Raw genomic sequence first — 20,141 nt, 5'->3', positions numbered from 1 at the left:
CTCACGGAGCTGGGAGTCTCTCTGTCTGTGTGCACACCTCTGTGCACAGAGAGAGGGACAACAGGGATATAGGGACAGAAATTAGAAGAACAGAGAAGGAGAGAGACAGTAGGGACAGAGAGATGGGGAGAGGGACAGCAGGGATATAGGGACAGAGATGGAGAAGAACAGAGAGAGAGAGACGTGGCAATGGACAGCAGGGACAGAGAGAGAGGAACAGCAGTGACAGAGAGGGAAGGCAGGGACCGAGAGGGAGGGGAGGGGGAGGTAGAGGCAGGGACCGAGAGAGGTAAGGCAGGGGGAGACAAGGACAGAGTGACAGCAAGGAAAGGGAGAGTGACAGCAGGGACAGAGAGAGTGACAACAGGGAAATACAGGCAGCAGGAAAAGATTCGGTCAAAATTGTGAGGGAGAGGGGAAGAGGGGATAAGTTCCGCACTGATATCCTATTGTTCGCCTTTTTTAGGCTATATCTGCGTTCTCTTTTTGTTTTTCAAATAATTTCACTTGTTTTTTCAAAAAGAGGAGTGGTGCTACCCTTCTCTAAATTATAGATATACAAAAAAAGGGAAGGGAACAGTAGAGATTAAGTGGGTGCACACTGCAGATAACTTATATTAGGCGTCCAACTGATAATATACACTTGTAAAATTTAGCTTTTATTGGATATAATTTAAAAACGAAGGAGTATCCTGTTTACTACTTCTCAATTAGAACAAATACATAGAAGTGAATAAAGATTAGAAATAGTGGTTTAAAAAAAGATCGTGATGTAGAGGCTCGTTCGATTTTTATATGTGTTACTGTCTCAGGATTTTGCTTCTCTCCGTACAGGAAAAAAAGACTTTATTCATTGTACATATATTTTTTTGACTGATCAGTTGCCTGATCGTAATATTATTGCTCAAACCGAATGTGTTTTTTCTCTGGCTATTGATACAATATTCAGTTGTTGGCTTTTTTTTGTCCTGAGGAAGCCGGCACAGCCGGTGAAATGCGCATAGGCGCGTGATGTAGAATAGCTCGTTTTATATAGGAATACTACCTGTTGAATACTGTGATAATGTACTGTCTCCCTGAAAAAATTTTCATTGCTGCTGCATAAGCTTAATAGATACGCTGGTGCCGCAGGACGATTATTAAAGGAAGCGGTCAGCGTCTGTACAGCTCACTCAGCACGCGGCTGATGGTTACCTGGCCGGGCGTGCAGGTGTAGAGCTGACAGGTATCCCCATAGAGCACAGGGTGCATGTAATTTGCACTGCCAGGGATATAAACCCACACGCTACTCCTGTATAATATGACCTCTAAATGCAATAGCAAAGAAAGCGGTAATTAACCGCATAGGTCATAAATAACAAACAGGAGGGTGTGGAGTGTAATTTTTGAATGTAGCAAGCATTATAAATGAAATTACTTATGCTCAAATCATTGTTAATATAACTGAGAAAGTGAAAACGGACAATTGTAAAATCGGACTAATTGAATAATGTGTATGCACTAACAGACACCTGACAAACGTATATGTCCACACAATAAAATAATAAACTACTGATATTTTCTACATAAATATATTGGATACAGCAAGATTGAATAGTGTGTACCTATCACAGAAACTTGCTTACAAATAAAACCAATCGATTGTGATACAATACAACACGATTGGATGGGTCAGGATTGGACAGTGTGTATCCATTGCAGCAGAGGAATGCCACCCAATTAATTTCTGGGACATTGTACTGTCTCCCAATATAAAAAAAAAAATTCACTGGGGATATAACAGCGTGACACACACCGTGGTGTCACAGCATTAATATTAATAAGAACGGCTAGCGTCTGCCCGGCGCACATAGCACACGACCAATGCCAAGCACAGAATGCACACAATCGGCACTATAAGGGGTAAAAGCCTATATGCCGACCTGCACAAATGACCGCTGAATACAGCAGCAAAGGAAACGGTAAATAACCGTATGGGTCACAAATAGGCTGCTGCAAAGTGCAATTCTTAAACATGATAAGCACAATGAAATTGAACATCTGAAACTGGATTAATGGGACAGTGTGTGCACCATTAGCACTCCACTGAAAAGTTGGGCTGTACAAGCGGGGAGGAGTGTGTGAAATTAACCCAATACCCAGCTTACCAACAGAAAATCCAGGAAAATTGGCTAGTGTGTATTACCAACACAATCCAAGTGCAACATATTCGCACAGTGAAATCAGTGCTTTTTGTCCACATATCAACTAACTAGAATCACAGTGTATTACAAGCCAAAGGACACATAAGCCTACAACTGAATATTGTATCAATAGCCAGAGAAAAAACACATTCGGTTTGAGCAATAATATTACGATCAGGCAACTGATCAGTCAAAAAAATATATGTACAATGAATAAAGTCTTTTTTTCCTGTACGGAGAGAAGCAAAATCCTGAGACAGTAACACATATAAAAATCGAACGAGCCTCTACATCACGATCCTTTTTTTAAACCACTATTTCTAATCTTTATTCACTTCTACGTATTTGTTCTAATTGAGAAGTAGTAAATAGGATACTCCTTTTTTAAAGTATATCCAATAAAAGCTAAATTTTACAAGTGTATATTATCAGTTGGACGCCTAATATAAGTTATCTGCAGTGTGCATCCACTTAATCTCTACTGTTCCCTTCCCTTTTTTTGTATAGCAGGAAAAGATTACCTTAGCCTGTGATCGGCTGCGGCCTTGCAAAGGAGAAGGCTGGGTCCAGAGGCAGTGTGGAGTAGGCTGTGGTTGGCTTCTATGATGAGGAAGAGGGCATGACAGCAGGGTCAGTGAGAGTGACAGCAAGGACAGGTACAGTGGCAGCAGGGACAGAGAGTCATGAAAAGTCACAGCAAAGACAGCAGAGACCAAGAGACGGACAGCAGTGACAGAGGGAGAGGGACAAGAGGGACAGCAGGAACATAGGGACAGAGAGGGACAATGATGGCAGGGATGGAGAGGGACATGGGGACTGGGAGAGTGATGGCAGGGGGAGGGAGAGGCATGGCACAGGGAGAGAGAGGGACTGCAGTGGGAGGGAGAGGGATGGCAAGGACAGAGGAACAGGGAGAGTGACAGCAGGGACAAAGAGAGTGATGAGAGAGAGTGACGACAGGGAAATACAGGCTGCATGGTAACTTTACCTTACCTTAGGCTGTGATTGGCGGCGGCCTTGTAGAGGAGAAGGCAGGATTGAACATTGTGGTAGAGGCTGTGTTTGGCAGCAGAGGTGTGGAGGAAGCTGGAACCTGGTACATCTGAGCTAGAGATGCCTGCAGCACAAGATAATTATAAGTTACATCGGTTTAGGGAATTCCCATTGCCAGATCAATATTGTATTGAACACTTGTCTTAATAGTTCATTGCCATTTAGCGGTCAAATTGAATCGATTATTAAATAAAGGCCAGTCTGCCTTCCAGATTGTATGTACTGGACAAATGTGTGTTGGATGTACATAGGTGGTTTCTGTTGGTTGGATTAGAAGTTAAATGTGTTTGTGACCTATCAGTAGGGGTGCTTCTTAGAATTTTATACAGATTTTTTTTAATTAATTTTGACATAAACTGTTACTTTAAGGGGGGTATTCAATCATGCGCCACTATTCTCAACAGGGGAAATAGCTGAGGAGCCCTATTCAATGCTGTCTTTCTCAACAGCATTGAACAGGGATCTCAGCAGAACGGGCCCACCTTTAGAAGCAGTCGGGCCCGTTCTCCCGGCCGCAACTCGGCGATCCACGGCCATATCTTGTGGCCACGCCCTCTTTTTGGCATTCAAAATGTCTTAATATGTATACTTTGGAGCAGAGAAGGGAAAGGGGGGACATGATAGAAACTTTCAAATATATCAAGGGCTTTAACAAGGTACAGGTGGGAGACATTCTTCACAGGAAGATGAGCAACAGAACACGAGGACATGCACTGAAACTAGACGGAGGAAGATTCAAGGGAAATTTGAGGAAGAATTACTTCACAGAAAGAGTAGTAGATAAGTGGAATAGCCTCCCATCAGAGGTGGTAGAGGCAAATACAGTAGTACAATTTAAACATGCTTAGGATAGGCATATTGATATCCTTACAAAAAAATAAGGATCAAATATGGTTTAAGGTAACATGTTTAAAAAAGGGGCCAAGTGGTTCTTATCTGCCGTCAAATTCAAATTCTATGTTTCTATTGCTAATCAGAGAATTTACAATCCGGTCGATTATCGAACAACTATGCATGTGCAGTGTTTGTATTGCATGTGCGCTGTGGAAATTTGCGAAAAAAATATCCATATGTATGGATAAGTCGCAGATTAGCCACAGTGATTGACAGAAAGCTGTTGTTGTTTTCTGGGTGTGTTTGTAAAAAGGCAGGAGTGCCCAGGCACTTTTGGGTGGTTCTCTTATGTTGTCGATGACCACTTCCATTCTGATTCTTGAGCAGATTAGTGGGAGCCCTAGACTGGTGCAAATGCAAAAAGCTGTTTGATGGTTCAATTTTTGCAAATTGATCTTCGAGTACATCGCCACGAGTATATCGCCATCTGCTTTTTTGTCTGGGAAGCGGCTGTCTGTTCAATGCTGAATTAGGCCCAATAATAGAGCATACAATATATGTGCCATCTTCTTATGTATTTAGAATATATTAAACCCTTACCTATATGTACTGTATGTGTTTACTTTTGCATTGTAATGCAGGTTTTGCACTAGTATAATTGCACAAGATGAAGAAGGAAATATTTACCATGGCAGAAATTTGGACTATACATTTCCTGATCTATTAAAAAACCTGACTGTGGATTTGGACTTCATGAGAAATGGAAAGGTACATAATGTGTGCAGCTGTCTGTGTACACTGTTGGATGGAGTCAGTAGCCTTATACTGCTTTCACATTGCAGAAATGGGTAATGACACAGTATTCTTAAATGGGACTTTAAAACGGGTCTGAGCCTTGAGACCTTTCACATTGCAGATGAAAACCGTTTTAAAAATCATTTAATACCATTCAAACATTCAACCCGTTTAACCCCTAAGGGACACGTTTCAAGCCATTGAAATAGAGCTGTTCAAACTGCCAAAAAAACGGCTTTAAAACGTGTAGGACTCTGCTTTTTAACCGTGTTGAAATACCGGTTAACTTTAAACAGTAAATCAACTCTGGCACCTTCACACTGCAGCCTTAAACATTTTAAAATGGAAAAAAAAGGCAATATACCGTTTTAAAAGTGCGATGTGAAAGGGGTATTATATTACTCAGTATAAAAAATCCATGTATATCCATATTATCGGAGTAATGAAAGGTTGTCACTTCTGTCCTAGATTGCATATACAGGAACCACCTTTATAGGCTATGTCGGACTGTGGACTGGCCAAAGCCCCTACAAGTTCACTGTGTCTGGAGATGCAAGAGGTACGTATGCAATTATTAAATCAATTGAATTTAGAATTGGCACAATGTATGTTTCAAGCTTACGAAAGGAGATGTGCTTAAATCAGCATATAAATTACCAACAACTTAATTTAAGTTTAGAATGGTATGAAAACAATAAAAGGAAAGCTGTCAATTAAAACTTAATTTTACTCATTTCTTCTCCACGCTCCTTTGTCCTGCATTGATTAATAGGGTTCTATCATTTGCTCGTGAACTGTGGCATTATACAGTACTTGGAAATATATCAATCATGTAAGAAATGATGGCAATTTAAATAAATACTTTTTATAGAACCAAATTATTACAGCTGTAATAAATAAATTAAACCATTTCTGTCTTGGCACACTGAGATGCCAAAGGCAAGTAGAGGCACACTTACAACCTGGTTGGTCCAACATGGGCTACATATCAAGACTGTTTGAAGAAAGTGTAGTGAATGAAAAAGACACCTTGGACTATTAAACCCCAAAATAGAAATTTTACAGCTTTTCTTATTATGTCCTTACTACAGAGGCCTTCATCAGCTTCCACATCCAGAGGTCAGAATACTTTTGTGTAGGTGCATGTGTTGACTTTTTTTTATTTATTTTTTAAGTATTTTTTTAAGTATTTTTCAATATTATACTGCAGTAGCAACATACAAATAATGGATGAACACGGTAAAAATCAAAGCAAAGAACATACCGAGAGTTATTACAATTGACTATACATAGGAGTTGCCTAATAAAAAATAGTGGTAATTAATCAATCCAGGATTTCACAGAGAAAACACAACCATGTAATAAAAAGGGGGGAACGACCCACAAGACAAGGGAGAAGACAAAAAGGGAAAGACAAAGGACAGGGAGATACACCGAGCCTAGTGTATTAACATCACTAAGGTAGCAGGAAGCGTGGAGGGGACCATAATTAAGATCAGGGACAAGCCATGACCATGCGGTAAACATAGATGACATAATAAAATGTGTCACTAAGCAGTTTGTGGAGCGTGCAGTTGTCTTATCAGGTACCAAGATTTTTTCTCGTAATATTTGGGATTGAGTTGTGGAATCCAAATTATCAATATACAGACCTCACTTTTTGTAGAAACGTACCACACCAGTTTCAATGTCAGGCAATGTGGATTGTCTCTCCATATAACACTGAGGAGCATAGCCTTGGTGTCAGCGACAGAAGGCACTGAGCCCCTAATCCAATAAATCAGAATTCGTTTCTTGGCCACCCCTAAAATTACTGTTAAAACTGGAGTGCCGCTCTATGACCATCCAGATCCCAATCCCTAAAATTGAACAATAAACATACAGTAGGGCATTTGGACACTTTAAGGGGGTATTCAATCCCCACCGATATTTCCGACAGGGGAAATAGCGGAGGGCGCATATTCAATGCTGTGTAGCCCGACAGCATTAAAGCGGATAGACAGAATGGGCCCGTTTTGACGATACTGGCCGTGAATTGTCGCGATCATGGTCGAATCTCGACAATTCACGGCCGTTTTCACGGACATGCCCCCTTTTCGGGACATTGAATCGCGCCTTGCGATATGCTGTCGAAAAACGAAAATGGGCCAGGGTCACGGCTGTCGGGACGGATCGACAGTCGTGACTCGGTATGAATAACCCCCTTAGCGGAATGTCACATTGATAAAGCTAATCATTCGATTCCAATAGGTCGCTACCTTGCTGCACTGCCAGAAATTACGAAAATAAGAGGCAGCCTGTTTACCACATTTAGGGCCTTATTCTGGTTGGTGCGGCCGGGCCGTACGCGTACGTTCCGGGGTTTTTCTTGATCTGCGCATGCGTACATTCGCTAATGCGCAGGCGCGAACACTCCACAACGCTTACGGACGGGTCTCTCCGTGCGAAAAAACCTGTACGCGAGTGTACGGGCATTGGGGGCGGCATAGGGGCGTGTTGAGGGGAGCGGCCGAAATAATGAGGGAAAATGGGCGTAAACATGGGCGTACACGGGGGTGTGCACCAAAAATGAGCGGTGCTACTACCGCACGATCGCCTAAAGCACCGTTCATTTCGGACACAAAACAGGCGGCCGCCAGCTCAGACCACCCCTACAGATACCGCATGCCTGCGTGCGCCTGGGTTTGCTAATTTACGCTGATTACTACTCAACCACATACACCTGACTGTAATAAGCAATGCTGCAGTCTATTAAGTCAAAACCATGATTTCACTACCTGCAAGCCACACACAGCACTCAAACACATTGGAAGCTTATCTTTCTATACTTCTCTACATTTAAAGGTTTGTTTAATTTAAGGTAAGAATCTTTTTAAGACCTGCTTATATATGCTAAGGTAGGTATTTGTTAAACAGTTATACACATTCACTACGTGCTTTCATAGACTTTACACAGTAGCAGAGCAAAGGTTTTTTCCATTGTGGCAAATGTCAGGGATGCAACACCTTACATTATAAACAAACAAAACCAACCAAGACCTTCCAATCCAACCAAACACAAGAAGTATTCACCGTCAAAAAAACACTAATGTGTGACACTAAGAACACCATTTATTTACTCGAATGCCCATGCAAGCAACAATATGTAGGCCGTACAATACGCAAACTACATGTCAGGATTAGCGAACACATTCGCAACATTAGGAAAGGACTACAGAAATACAGTGTTTCCGAACACTTTCGAGTGAAACACAACTGCAATCCACAAGGACTCAAATTCATGGCTATCGACCAAACTGTACCCTTTTGGCGTGGGGGAGACCACATCAAGAGGATAAACCGCGTCGAGAGCAAATGGATTTTTGACCTACAAACCCTCCACCCATTAGGTCTTAATATAGACCCATAAGGATATAAACAATCAACGAGAAACTTTGTGACATTATTCTTCATTAACAATTGTTGTCCATAACCACCTATCAATAACCATCATGTTCAGAATTCTTTAGAATCCTTTAGATAATTTATCTAAACCGTTCAAAACCGGTCCAGACACTACTCATATGTCATAAACCCCCCCCCCCTCTTCTTTTCTTCTTTTTTTCTTTCCCCTTTTTTTCCTTCTGTTAAATATGTCATTGACCCATTATGACCTGCACCAATGACAATCCTCTGTTATATCTGCCCTGATACCTCCTTTTCCCACATCCACACAATCAGTACATAATCCTCAAGTTCCATCTTTACACAGTAAAATCCATCCATATAACCCTATATATGAAATTATCCCTATATCCCCGCTCCACCTTCCACATCCATTCCTTGTTCCATATTTACCCACTCATCATCTACACAGGACCGTTACCTTGCCCACCTCACATTTAATTAATATGTACCCCCATCCCTCTTACCATACTCTTTCATCCCATCTTTATATCCATATATTTATTAAATTATATTCACGTGGCAACCCTCCATCTACCTCCCCTCGCATGCGCATAGGTTACAGCTTTAACGCCGCTGTCACCTATGCCGGTTATCAGTTCAGCTCCACGACAGTAGCTCACACCACCACTTCAATCACATCATGATTGAGTGGAAGCGAGCCTCCTCCACCCCTCCAATCAGTACACAGCGTAGTTAGCTATACACAGATAGATAGCGTACGGAACCCTACCAATCAGCACGCCGGAGCATCCGACGTCACACCCCGACGCACTTCCGCCAACCAATACGTATCCCCAGCCGTCCGTTCACCCCTGCCATACACATACGGAGTACGGCACATGCGCCGTCTCCGTCTCCGTCCTCACAATGAGTACACCTTGGGCTCTAGCGTCGGACACTTGCACATGCGCAGTGTCCGCCGCGTACAAACAATGCAATTAACGCCAGTCTCACTAGTATAAATACCGGGCCAGCAACACCATACTCCCCACCATTGAAAAAGTCCCTTTATGGGATGAAACGCGTTTGGGACACCAGTCTTTTTCAGTTGTATATTGCTTTGTGCTTTTACAATAAATTGTGCTGTACTTTAAGCACTAGCCTCATCATTGATTCATTTCCTCCTGCCGCCGATCACCTCATCAGGAAACATCAAGGACAGGAGTGCATGCTGATTCAACAAGACCTAAGGGTAAGTTGCTACAGCAGCAACCATTCTGTTAACTGATTTAATTCTGACACATCCTCCTTGCATCTGAGGTACCAACACCACAGCCCAGAAGCAAGTAACTTATTTTCAGAACTCCCAGCCTCAAGTCCCCCTGATATAAAGAACAATCTTCGAGGGACAGGTTACCTAAGGTCTACAGACCACACCGGCCCTCTACTATCTTCATCCAACACCCAGCCTACAGTTTTTGCCTACCCGCTAAGAGTACACCATCAGTGACTCTTAAACATTATCCACCCTTTAAAGCAACCCCAGAGCGCTAGCACCAACCAATCTCTTTACCTATTCTCATTCAGGGGGTAACAGGACTCCCCCCTACAGGTGCGAGCTGCTAAGGGTTAGCCCCTCCATCATTCCGAGCGCTGTACAAACACTATCTACTAACTATTTACACAGTAGCACACTCAATCTACACAAGTCGACATGTGTCAACGTGTTCACTCTAATACAAACATAGGTTTTGTATTTATGATACAATAACATAAACCACATCTAACACCTACAAAGGATGTTTCAGCAATGTTTTAAGCCCATGCCCACTATTTTGCACATTAATTAATTCAATCAATTAATTAATTTTCATAATTATAGTTGAAAGGCAAGATTTGCAGGTCCATATATGTGAAGGGTATGCCAGCGTACACGGACGTACGCTCACTCTCACGAGCGGTGACATAAGCTGAGTTTTCCATTGAAAACAATAGGGACCCGTCCGTGCAAGCTGGCGTACGCTCAGATAGCCGCAAGAAGTCGGTGGGAAGACGGTCGAGAGACGTCCGTAAACGGTGGCGTACGCTCAATTGTACGCCAGTTGTCGGAGTGTAAGGGCTGGTCCGTCCGTGTACGTTGGCGTACGCTCAATTGTACGCCACTCCCCTTCGACGTTGTTTCTGCCCGTACGTATGCGGCTGATTTGTGGGTGGACTTAACCCCAACGGCCGCGTACGGATAGCGTACGTTAATAGCGAACGTACGCACGTTTGGCCGCTACGATCAGAATAACCTCCATAATGCCCCGCCCCCCGAACTCCTGCTGGCTTCTCCCGGAGAGGAGATTTAAAAAGTCGGCAACCCTGGTGTAACGTGCGTCTGCACTTAACATAGGACCCGAACAGATCTATTTGGCTCTCCAGAGTGCCACGATGGTAATTTGTTTTATGTGTGTTCTTAGATTTGTGCAGGGCAGTAGGTATGTTCCCAGGAATAAGGTACATTTCCCGGAGATTTGCACATGTGGAGCAGTTTACTGCGCTTCAGCTGCTGACAGAGAGGAGGGGGCTTGCACAAGGACCCCCTCCTCTCTTTATATGCCCCTGGTTGCACCTAATATTATGAATTTGCTAAATTACACCACACAAATGCATTTGAGTGCAATATTAAATCAACCCATAAAGTGCATCTATAGACCCACCCCCTAAGTCTTCTCTTTTTTTTATCATACCTACCTATTAATTACATATTATTCAGCAGTGTGCACTATGGGCCTAATTCAGACCTGATTGCAGTACAAATTTGTTCTCAAAATGGGCAAAACCATGTGCACTGCAGGTGGGGCAGATGTAACACGTGCAGAGAGCGTTAGATTTGAGTGAGTTATTTTGTTTCTGTGCAGGGTAAATACTTGCTTATTTATTCTTACACCTCAATTTAGTTTTCAGTTTGAACACACCCCACCCAAATCTAACTCTCTCTGCACATGTTACATCTGCCCCACCTAGAGTGCATGTGGTTTTGCCCATTTTGAGAACAAATTTGCCTTGCGATCAGGCCTGAATTAGGCTCTGTGCGCAGTGCTATAGTAACAGGGTAGTTGTACAAATAGATTTATTTACATATATGAAAGCAACTGTAACTGTCAGCAATTCATTTAACCACAGAGCGTGGGGAATGGTGGGAAAATGCCATTTCTGCTTTCTTCAAGAGAAGTTCTCCTGTTAGCTGGTTAATCAGAGATGTAAGTATACTCTAGTAATAATATGTTCACTTTCATGTACTGTAATGTTCTGTTCGTAGAACACGTTACAAATATGTTGTTTCTTTGAAGGTACATATATTAGATGGGTTGCTTACTACTACTCTTTGCCAACATTAATTTAATGCATTGCTATTTATGCAAGATCAAAGTGTATAAAGGTGTAGATTTACCAAAGCTTCTTAAAATAAAGTGTAGGGATGTTGCCTACCCCCCAATCTGACAGAATAGACACTGTGCACTGGGGCGCGTCCTAATGAGCATAAGCTGCACCCTCATTTACATACACCACGCCCCCTTTTCGGTCGCTCGGCAAGCGCAAGTGTCCCTATTCTGACATTAATAAAGTTGGGAGGTATGCCTATTGTATACATACCCACATAAATAATGCCAGTATGTACCAGGAAATTTGCAAAGGACAGAACTCCAGATATAAGATGTCCTTTTTGATAAAGGACTTCTGGCGTGCTGAGAGGGATCCCATAAGCTTTTATTACAAACGCCACCCAAATAGGGCATTACTCACTGGAACCAGGCTCCGCAATTTATCGCATTGTGGAGATTACTTCATATGGAACATTTTTTTTATTGCATTTTAGGGTTAAGTACGTCTTGCCCTTTTTCATACAGTGTTTTGAGCATAACCTAATTCCATTTTCCACTTTGTGCCAGGCATTGAATAATGCCAGAGATTTTCAGGCTGCTGCTCTACAGCTCTCCAAGACACCGATAATTGCTGAGACATATTACATCATGGGAGGTACCCAGCCAAGAGAGGGCTTGGTGATCACTAGGAACAGGGATGGACCTGCTGATCTCTGGCCTTTGGATACCTTAAGTGGAGAGTGAGTGTTTTATGACTACAATCTAATCAAAGAACATGATTTGTATATTGTCATTTATATTGTGTACACAAATCTAAATTTGTGTCCACTTCTAGGGTCAGATGTATCAAGCTTCAAAAAGTGATAAAATGGAGAATGATAAACAGCCAGCCAATCAGCTCCTAACTACCATGTTACAGGTTGGGTTTGAAAATGACAGGTAGGATCTGATTGGCTGGTTTGTATATCACTCTCCACTGTATCACTTTTTGCAGCTTGATACATCAGGCCCCTATTCTGATTTGTATGATTGGTATACTGTAACTTGTACTCCATCATTAACATGTTGTCAAACCTAGCCTTTCAAATGTTGTAATCAACATATCCAAATGAGCTAGTACAGGGTGAGTATGTCTTATCCAAAATGCTCGGGACCAGGAGTATTTTGGATAGGGGATTATTGGAATGTCTTTTTTTTTTTTCATACTCATCTGTTCCTTGGGTGTCCCCATGGTCTTCGGCAACAATCACATACATCTTAGTGTTCATTCTAGCATTCAACATCTTTGAAAACCCATGCCTGGGGTGTCACTGTCTGCTGTAGTGGTTCTAGCACAGTGTGGTCTGTATACCAGCACTGATCTGCAAACCAGACCTGTACTAGAAACCCCACAGCAGACAGCGACACCCCAGGCAGGGAACAGGAACTGCATGGGTTTTCAAAGATGGCGGGTGCTAGAATGAACACTGTGGGCTAGAACACAGTGGGCTAGATGCACTAAGCTTCAAACCAATCAAGCTCCTTCCTGACATTTTTCAAACACAGTCTGTTGCATGGCAGGTAGCAGCTGATTGGTTAGTGGTTTATCACTCTCCATTTCATCACTTTTGAAGCTTAGTACATCTGGCCCTACATCTTATGAGGCATCCCTGCTCCCAATGATGCATTGCAGGGGTGCACCAGTGATGTCACTAGCACATCCGCTCAATGAATCATTGGGACAGGCAATGCCTCTGAAGACTGACGATGGTGGACCAGTTTTAGATTTCAGTTTGAACACACCCCACCCTAATTTTAAATCTCATTGCACATGTTGCACCTGCCTCACCTGCAGTGCTGCATGAATTTGCCCAGTTGCTAGATTTTTTTGCTTTACTTAGAGAACATGAATCAGGCATACGATACTGGCTTCAAACCTTAGATATTAATTGGTGCATTGGTCCATACTTTGGATGCATTGGTCCATATTTTGTCTTAGTAATACAGGAGTGAACTGATGAATATTTATGATATCATGACCAGCCTGAGAAGTGGATGAGAAACATCATGTGATATCATCACAGTCTCAGTACATTGACTTTAGGGGGGGGGGTATTCAATCTTCCGACGGAAACGTTCCACCATCGGAATGGCCACAGATTGCTGTTTATACAGACTTTATTCATCCCATATACTTATATTTGTATTTGTTTTAATATTAAAATACTGAATGTTGAAATGCATCATCAAAAGCGAGATAAACTGGTTATACAGATAGCTCCTTTGAAGTAGTCAGCGCAAGGAAGCTTAAAGTGAAAATTAAATCTTAATTTAAACTGTTCTTTAAACTGATTTGAAGTGAATGAAAAAGCACTGTTTGCGGTAGTATACATATTGCTGTAGTATACATATTGCTATATTTATGTTTACACATTGCAATGTTCATTCTAGCACCCACCAACTCCAATCCATGCAGTTTCTCTTCCCTGCCTGGGGTGTCGATGTCTGCTGTGGTGTTTCTAGCACAAATCTGGTTTGCATATCAGTGCTGATATACAGACCACATTGTGCTAGAAGCACTACAGCAGACAGCGACACCCCAGGCAGGGAAGATGAACCAAGGGGTAAGAGAGAGTAAGTCTGTACTCTTGTTTATTACTTGGGTCTCTTGTATTAAGGTCTGTTCCACCTTATTTTTTATATGGTGGGGGTGCTATCAAAACAACCTTTCGAGTACAATGGGGTAGGAGAGAAAAAAAGCGGTTGCGAAGTTGGATGCACACCTATTGTTTATTTGATTGGTTTTGAGCAATAAATCTTTATTTAAAAAAATGACCCTTGTGTTTTTCTTTTATTGTGGTGAAACTCATTGCCACATTTCATGGGTTAGACACGGTGGAAATAAGGGGTTAAAAATACATATACTTTTGACAAAACAACATATAGTGTGTATAAGGAACAAAGGTTAGAAAGATTGTGCAAAGAATAATTGTATAATTTCTCTTTTTGAGAAAATAGCACTGGTTATACTCTGGGCAGTATTCAATGAGAAAAATTTGCCGTGTTTTATGGCGAGTTTGTGCTTTTCTGGCGTAAGACGGAGACTTTTGCTCTCAAAAAGCGAGCAACCCTATTCAATGTGCACTTCTCGCCGTCTTTCTAAGTGATTTTCGCCGTGTCTCTCCATGTAGCAATTCTCCATCTTTTCATGGAGAAGTGGAATGTGAACTATTAAAATAAAAGTTTTTTTGTTTTAATTTTGGTGTAAAAAAATCAGGAATTTTATTCTGAGAAGGGGCATGCTATTTTTATTCATGTGCATATAGCACATGAATATATATTTTAATTTAAAAAAAATATATATATATTTTTTACACAGAGCAGCCAGCAGGGGGCAGGGAGCCGAGCCGCTCATTAGATATTCATATATTCACTGCACCCGATCATCACATATGCATGATCGGGAGCAGTGACTATACCCGGTCCCCTGCTGGCTCTGGGGGGGGGGGCAGCTTGTGCTGCCTGGGTCCCGGGGAGCCCTCCTCCCCTCCACAAAAGTTCTAGGGCAGGCAGGGAGACTTCAATCTCCCTGCCTGCCACCGTCCCAAGGCTCCCTGCCGCGGACGCTCGTCCGCTGCAGGGGTTAAGATTCGCCGCGAGGGGCAACTCGCCCCTCCGACATTGAATACAGAGAGAGCGAGTGGCAGCCATCCCTCCAGAACACAGCGAGTGTGCAGCGAATCCTAAACAGGATTCGCTGCACACGGCAAAATTTCACATTGATTACTGCCCTCTGTATGGGACTATAATGTTAGTATGTTGTACAGTATTTTGGCACAGAGCCCAGGCTAATGTTTGTCTGGGATTATTGTACAATGTTGCAGTTTTGTAACTGTATTTTTTACTGCCAATAAATTCTGTTACTTAAGTACAGAGACCTGGTCACAAAATAAATCTGTCCCTGTCTGGACAGTGGTTGGACAAATTTTAGCTTTAATTGCTTAATATATCAGTGTATGTCCACCTTATAGTTAGTGCCTCTTTAATTAGGCTTCCAAATAGTTTTAAGTGGTTAATGCAGATCTAGGTCCCTAAATTGGGAATCTATGTTTGCTTCAAACTGCGAGCAGGTCGCTTGTTACATCACAGATCAAACAGTTATCAACATTTTATATTTAGACAAGATTTTGCATTGGGCGGCATTTAGGGAAGAGGAGATGCAGGGTTTTCAAAGATGGCCAGTGCTAGAATGAACATTGTTCTATTGGGCCTAATTCAGACCTGATCGGACAGCTGCAAATTAGCAGGCTGGGCAATTATTGATAGACCATAGTGATCATGTGCGGGACTGTCCTGCGATAAAATCCTGCTGCTTTTTTCCTTATTTATCTGTTTATTAATACAAAAAGTTCAAACGGAATTACAGCAAACAGTTTCAGGTATACATATAATGCAAAGATATCAGATTAAAGTTTCTAGCAATACATCAAAACTGCAAAAATATCTGTAATTCACATAAAAATAAAATACATTATTATAGGATGAAATTCAATGTAAAGGGGTATGGAGAGAGAGGAGTGGAAGGGGGTACAAGGAAACCATAGGTGCAGCAATCCAGAATCCAAATAATAACGGAAGTACATAGAGTCTAGAACGTGGAACATAACATACAGGCATAAATGCTGCTACTTTATTAATCGCTGGCCATATGCAAGTTGATTGACAGAAAGCCTGTGTTTGGGGGTAGTGAACGTCTGTTTGCTGAGAGTTTCAGGGAAAATGCAGGCATGCCCAGGCATTTGAGGGAAAGCCGTGTGATGTCCTCTTCAGCCCCAAACAGCCAGTTTCTATTGCAGCCACAAATAAGTCCTGGGCTACGCACAGACTGCACACCATGGAAACATCATTTGATGGTGAGCAACTTGCGAATGGATTTGCAGCCATTCGCAGTCCTGCCATATTTTCGCAAGCAGTGCTAAGCAATTTGCGCAGGCTTGCATGGGGCGGGATATCACTCTGGCAGGGCAACGTTCACAATGCTCCGAAAATCAGCAGCCCAGCGATCAGGTCTGAATTAGACCCATTGGCTGTATGTATTACATTGTTATATTGGCTGGAAATGCAAATGCTTTATGCTTTATTGCTCTTTGTGTTCTTATCAGATGGTTCCATGTGGAGACAAATTATGACCACTGGACCACCCCACCACCCTCTGATGACCGAAGGTATACAGTCTTTGTGCTTGTGTCTAGGAAAACCCTTCTGCATGTTGAAATGTTGAAACTCCTGAAATTAGCATGCTATTGCTATGTGTTCTGAACCATCTGTCTTCCATTCTTGTGTGTTGTGTGTCCAAATATGAGAACAGAAAACACCACCAGACTTGTATTCCACCGAAATATTATTGATCAATATTTGAGGCTTTGGTAATAACATCTTTGTAGATGAAATAGCTGTGATGTAGGATTCAGAAATCACCGTCCTAGATTTAAAAACATTGGTCAGTGGATCTCAAAAAGGCTGTACAAGTCAGAAGCCCAGACAGGGTATTATGTTTTCTATAGTATACTGTATGTGGCCGCTTTAAGCTGGGAACAAACATACTATACAGTATGTCGTACGATCTGGCGTCTTGGACTGACATATCGGGCATGTCGTCTTGAGTGTACCATGTCAATGAGGATGCAAGCTTTCACGGGTTGTCAGCAACATCCTCCATCGTCCCTACATGCGGGGCTGGCGGTGATAAAACAGAAGCCAATTCTTGCTCCATGTACACTTAGTACTGTGATAGCTCCGATCTAATTCCATCTATTTAATATATGGTTTAATGATCCTTATCGTTAACTGTTTTCATGATTATATGAAACACAATCATGCTGGTTCTTTATAGTTAGTTGCTAATAATAATTTGGAACATTATAATATCTACTAGAATACACTTAAACATATCTTCCCCCACAGTGCCCCAGCAAAACCCCTATTCATTAATGTAATATGCATCACGGATTTACTTATTTGGTTTAAGAACCAGTGTATTAAATATTACTTTGCCTTATTGATGTTCATACTTCTTTATTTTGCAGGACTCCAGCTATTAAAGCTCTAAATGCAACTGGACAAGCAAATATCAATACTGACTCTCTATATAAGGTTCTATTACTAATCATTTTTATTTCAATGATTGAGGGGGGCTGCGATATCAGCTGTAGTGTTGTAAATTCAAATTCCGACGACAGCCGGGTTCTAACTGCATCCCGATATCATTAAGCCTCTTAAAGTGTCTTAAAATCAGCTTGTTCACAGTTGCTCACAGGTGGAATATTCATACTGTATAAAACATTAGTAAGGATAATCAAATTGGAGAACTAACAAGCTATGGTTATAATGATATAAAAAATATTTAGAAAATTGGGTTTTACCTTAATGAATGTTCTTGGTTGACAGTGTGTGTCACTGACTGTGGGTTCAGCTGACATCATACTCTTCAGGACATCTGATGACCACCAATATCATGGGCTTGCCAATCAATTATTGTGCATGTTCAGCACCAAAGGAACTGCACAGGCTACAGCCATTATGTGTAAGGGGTGGAGATAACGGATTATCAACCGAGGCGCTATAGAATGAGTTATTTGGCCAAGCTGCAGTGTACTAAAAACGGGTTGTCACACCCGTTTATAAGAAAAAAACAAAAGGAGGGTGTACACCACGCTAAATGGTTATATTCACAGATATAGTAAGTGTTATGGTGCCAATAACATTCAATACGTAAAAGACAATTTATTGATAAACAATAAAAAATTCAAAAATAAATAATAACAACAGTGAGTTTATAAATGGATACTTCGGTGTATAAACGCCTGAGAGGGAATTGAAAAAATAAATCAGTCCATACGTTACCGTATTACATTTTGGTGAGTGATGAGAACCGTTTCTGTAATGCCTTTACCAGATCCAATATTGAAAAGGCTCCAATGTAACCACAGGTTGCTTTGTTTTGGTCAGTCCTTCTGTTTATATGGGTGGAATTTCAAGTATGGGGTAGCACTCCCCAACATACAGAAGAGAAGGTAATACAGGATGAGAATTGCATCCACATGGTAAAAGCAGGAGGGGCTGTAAGGACATAGGGAGTGTGTGGGGGGAACATACGAGTTGGAATCAGGAAATAAAAGAGCCCTGTGTAAGTACAGTAATATAAAATACACTTGGAGATCAGTGGATGATAAAAAACTACATATAAAATAATAACATGATCTAATGGCGGACAAATAACGGATGTGATGTCAAAGAGGGTTGTAGACAGGATATTGAGTGTTAAAATGAATTCTGTATGTAAATATTCAATATATATAATATATTTGAATTTACATGCTTTATTACTGACATATTAATCTTTTTACACAGGTCCTGTCTGTAACACCAGTGCTGAACGAGTAAGTTCTAATTTACTACTTAAAGCAATTTTTTGCTTGATCTAATCAGCCGGCACTAGGTATCATATGACGGAAGGTGCTCTATCATGTTGCACCTTAGCTTAGCAGACGTGAGATGCATGTGGCATCCTCTCCTCCTTGGACTGAGAGTGTAGATCTCGGCTGTGACTTTATCGCCACGGGGCACATTCCTGGCACAATAAGCCAGTAATTGTACAAAGCTGGTCCATTGTCCCATGTTCGTTTGATTGTTTTGATTTTCTGATTGTAGTATGACCATCTACACAACAGTGATGAGTGCTGCCTTTCCAGAGGAATACTCAACTCAGATCAGAAACAAAAACTAAAATAAAGGTTTGTGTCTGATCTCTTCATTTTATTTCCTGTCTATTTTAAAGAATGTCCACAAAAGAAAATAAACATGACAGGGTGACAGTCCATTTAGCATACGGTATAACAAGGTGTCAGCACAGCACCTCTTCCCAAAAACAGATCCAGGGTGTAGAAGCAGTATGTGTAGCATATGTCCAGAATATCTGAAGGAGGGAAACAACCCTATGCAGACATGATGTAATGAGGTAGCAATTTAAATGAGGGTCTTTTATTGGGGTGTGGGTCATAGGGTCGACATAGGTCCACAGTCAATAGGTGGACCACTATTGGCTGACAGGCTATAGGTTGACACATGATTGGTTGGCAAAACTTAGGTCAATGACAAGCAATATGTCGACATGACTTGTTCACGTTTTTTTATGGTGTTTAGGTTGACATGGACACTGAAAAGCCCATGTAGTGATATTGCTTTTGTCTAATTTTTTTTTTTTTTTATTCTTTTTATTGCGTGATACATTGCAACATCAACATGTCTATACATTACAGTATTTGCTTTTGTCTAATTTTTAACCATGTCGACTTAAAGTATGTCGTTCCTTTTCATGTGTCGACTTAATTACTTTCGACATGTTGACCGCATCCCTTTTTATTGAATAGCTTCAAGCACTTTGCCTTATGCATGAGTACATTTGGCTTCAAGCACTTTGCTTATGCTTGCCTACATTTAAGGTCTCCCAGAGAAGAGACACTACTGGCAACTGTGGGGAGTG

At 41.5% G+C, this 20,141-nt stretch overlaps 1 protein-coding gene across 1 annotated transcript in view; it reads left to right on the top strand.

The window, feature by feature from the left end:
- The window catches only part of NAAA (N-acylethanolamine acid amidase), a 36,929-nt gene extending 17,537 nt beyond the window's left edge, over nt 1-19,392 (top strand). Inside the window, exons 3-10 of the mRNA XM_083177896.1 lie at nt 4,712-4,838; nt 5,334-5,424; nt 11,421-11,497; nt 12,188-12,360; nt 16,762-16,824; nt 17,686-17,752; nt 19,010-19,038; nt 19,310-19,392. Coding sequence (XP_083034022.1) covers nt 4,712-4,838; nt 5,334-5,424; nt 11,421-11,497; nt 12,188-12,360; nt 16,762-16,824; nt 17,686-17,752; nt 19,010-19,038; nt 19,310-19,385 — 703 coding nt within the window. The 3' untranslated portion in view covers nt 19,386-19,392. The remainder of the gene's footprint in view (nt 1-4,711; nt 4,839-5,333; nt 5,425-11,420; nt 11,498-12,187; nt 12,361-16,761; nt 16,825-17,685; nt 17,753-19,009; nt 19,039-19,309) is intronic.
- Nucleotides 19,393-20,141: the final 749 nt, after the last annotated feature.

This window comes from Crinia signifera, chromosome 1, assembly GCF_055691185.1.
Source record: "Crinia signifera chromosome 1, ASM5569118v1, whole genome shotgun sequence".
Classification (NCBI taxonomy): domain Eukaryota; kingdom Metazoa; phylum Chordata; class Amphibia; order Anura; family Myobatrachidae; genus Crinia; species Crinia signifera.
Note: the sequence above shows the minus strand (reverse complement) of the source record. Positions and strands in the feature narration are given on the sequence as shown.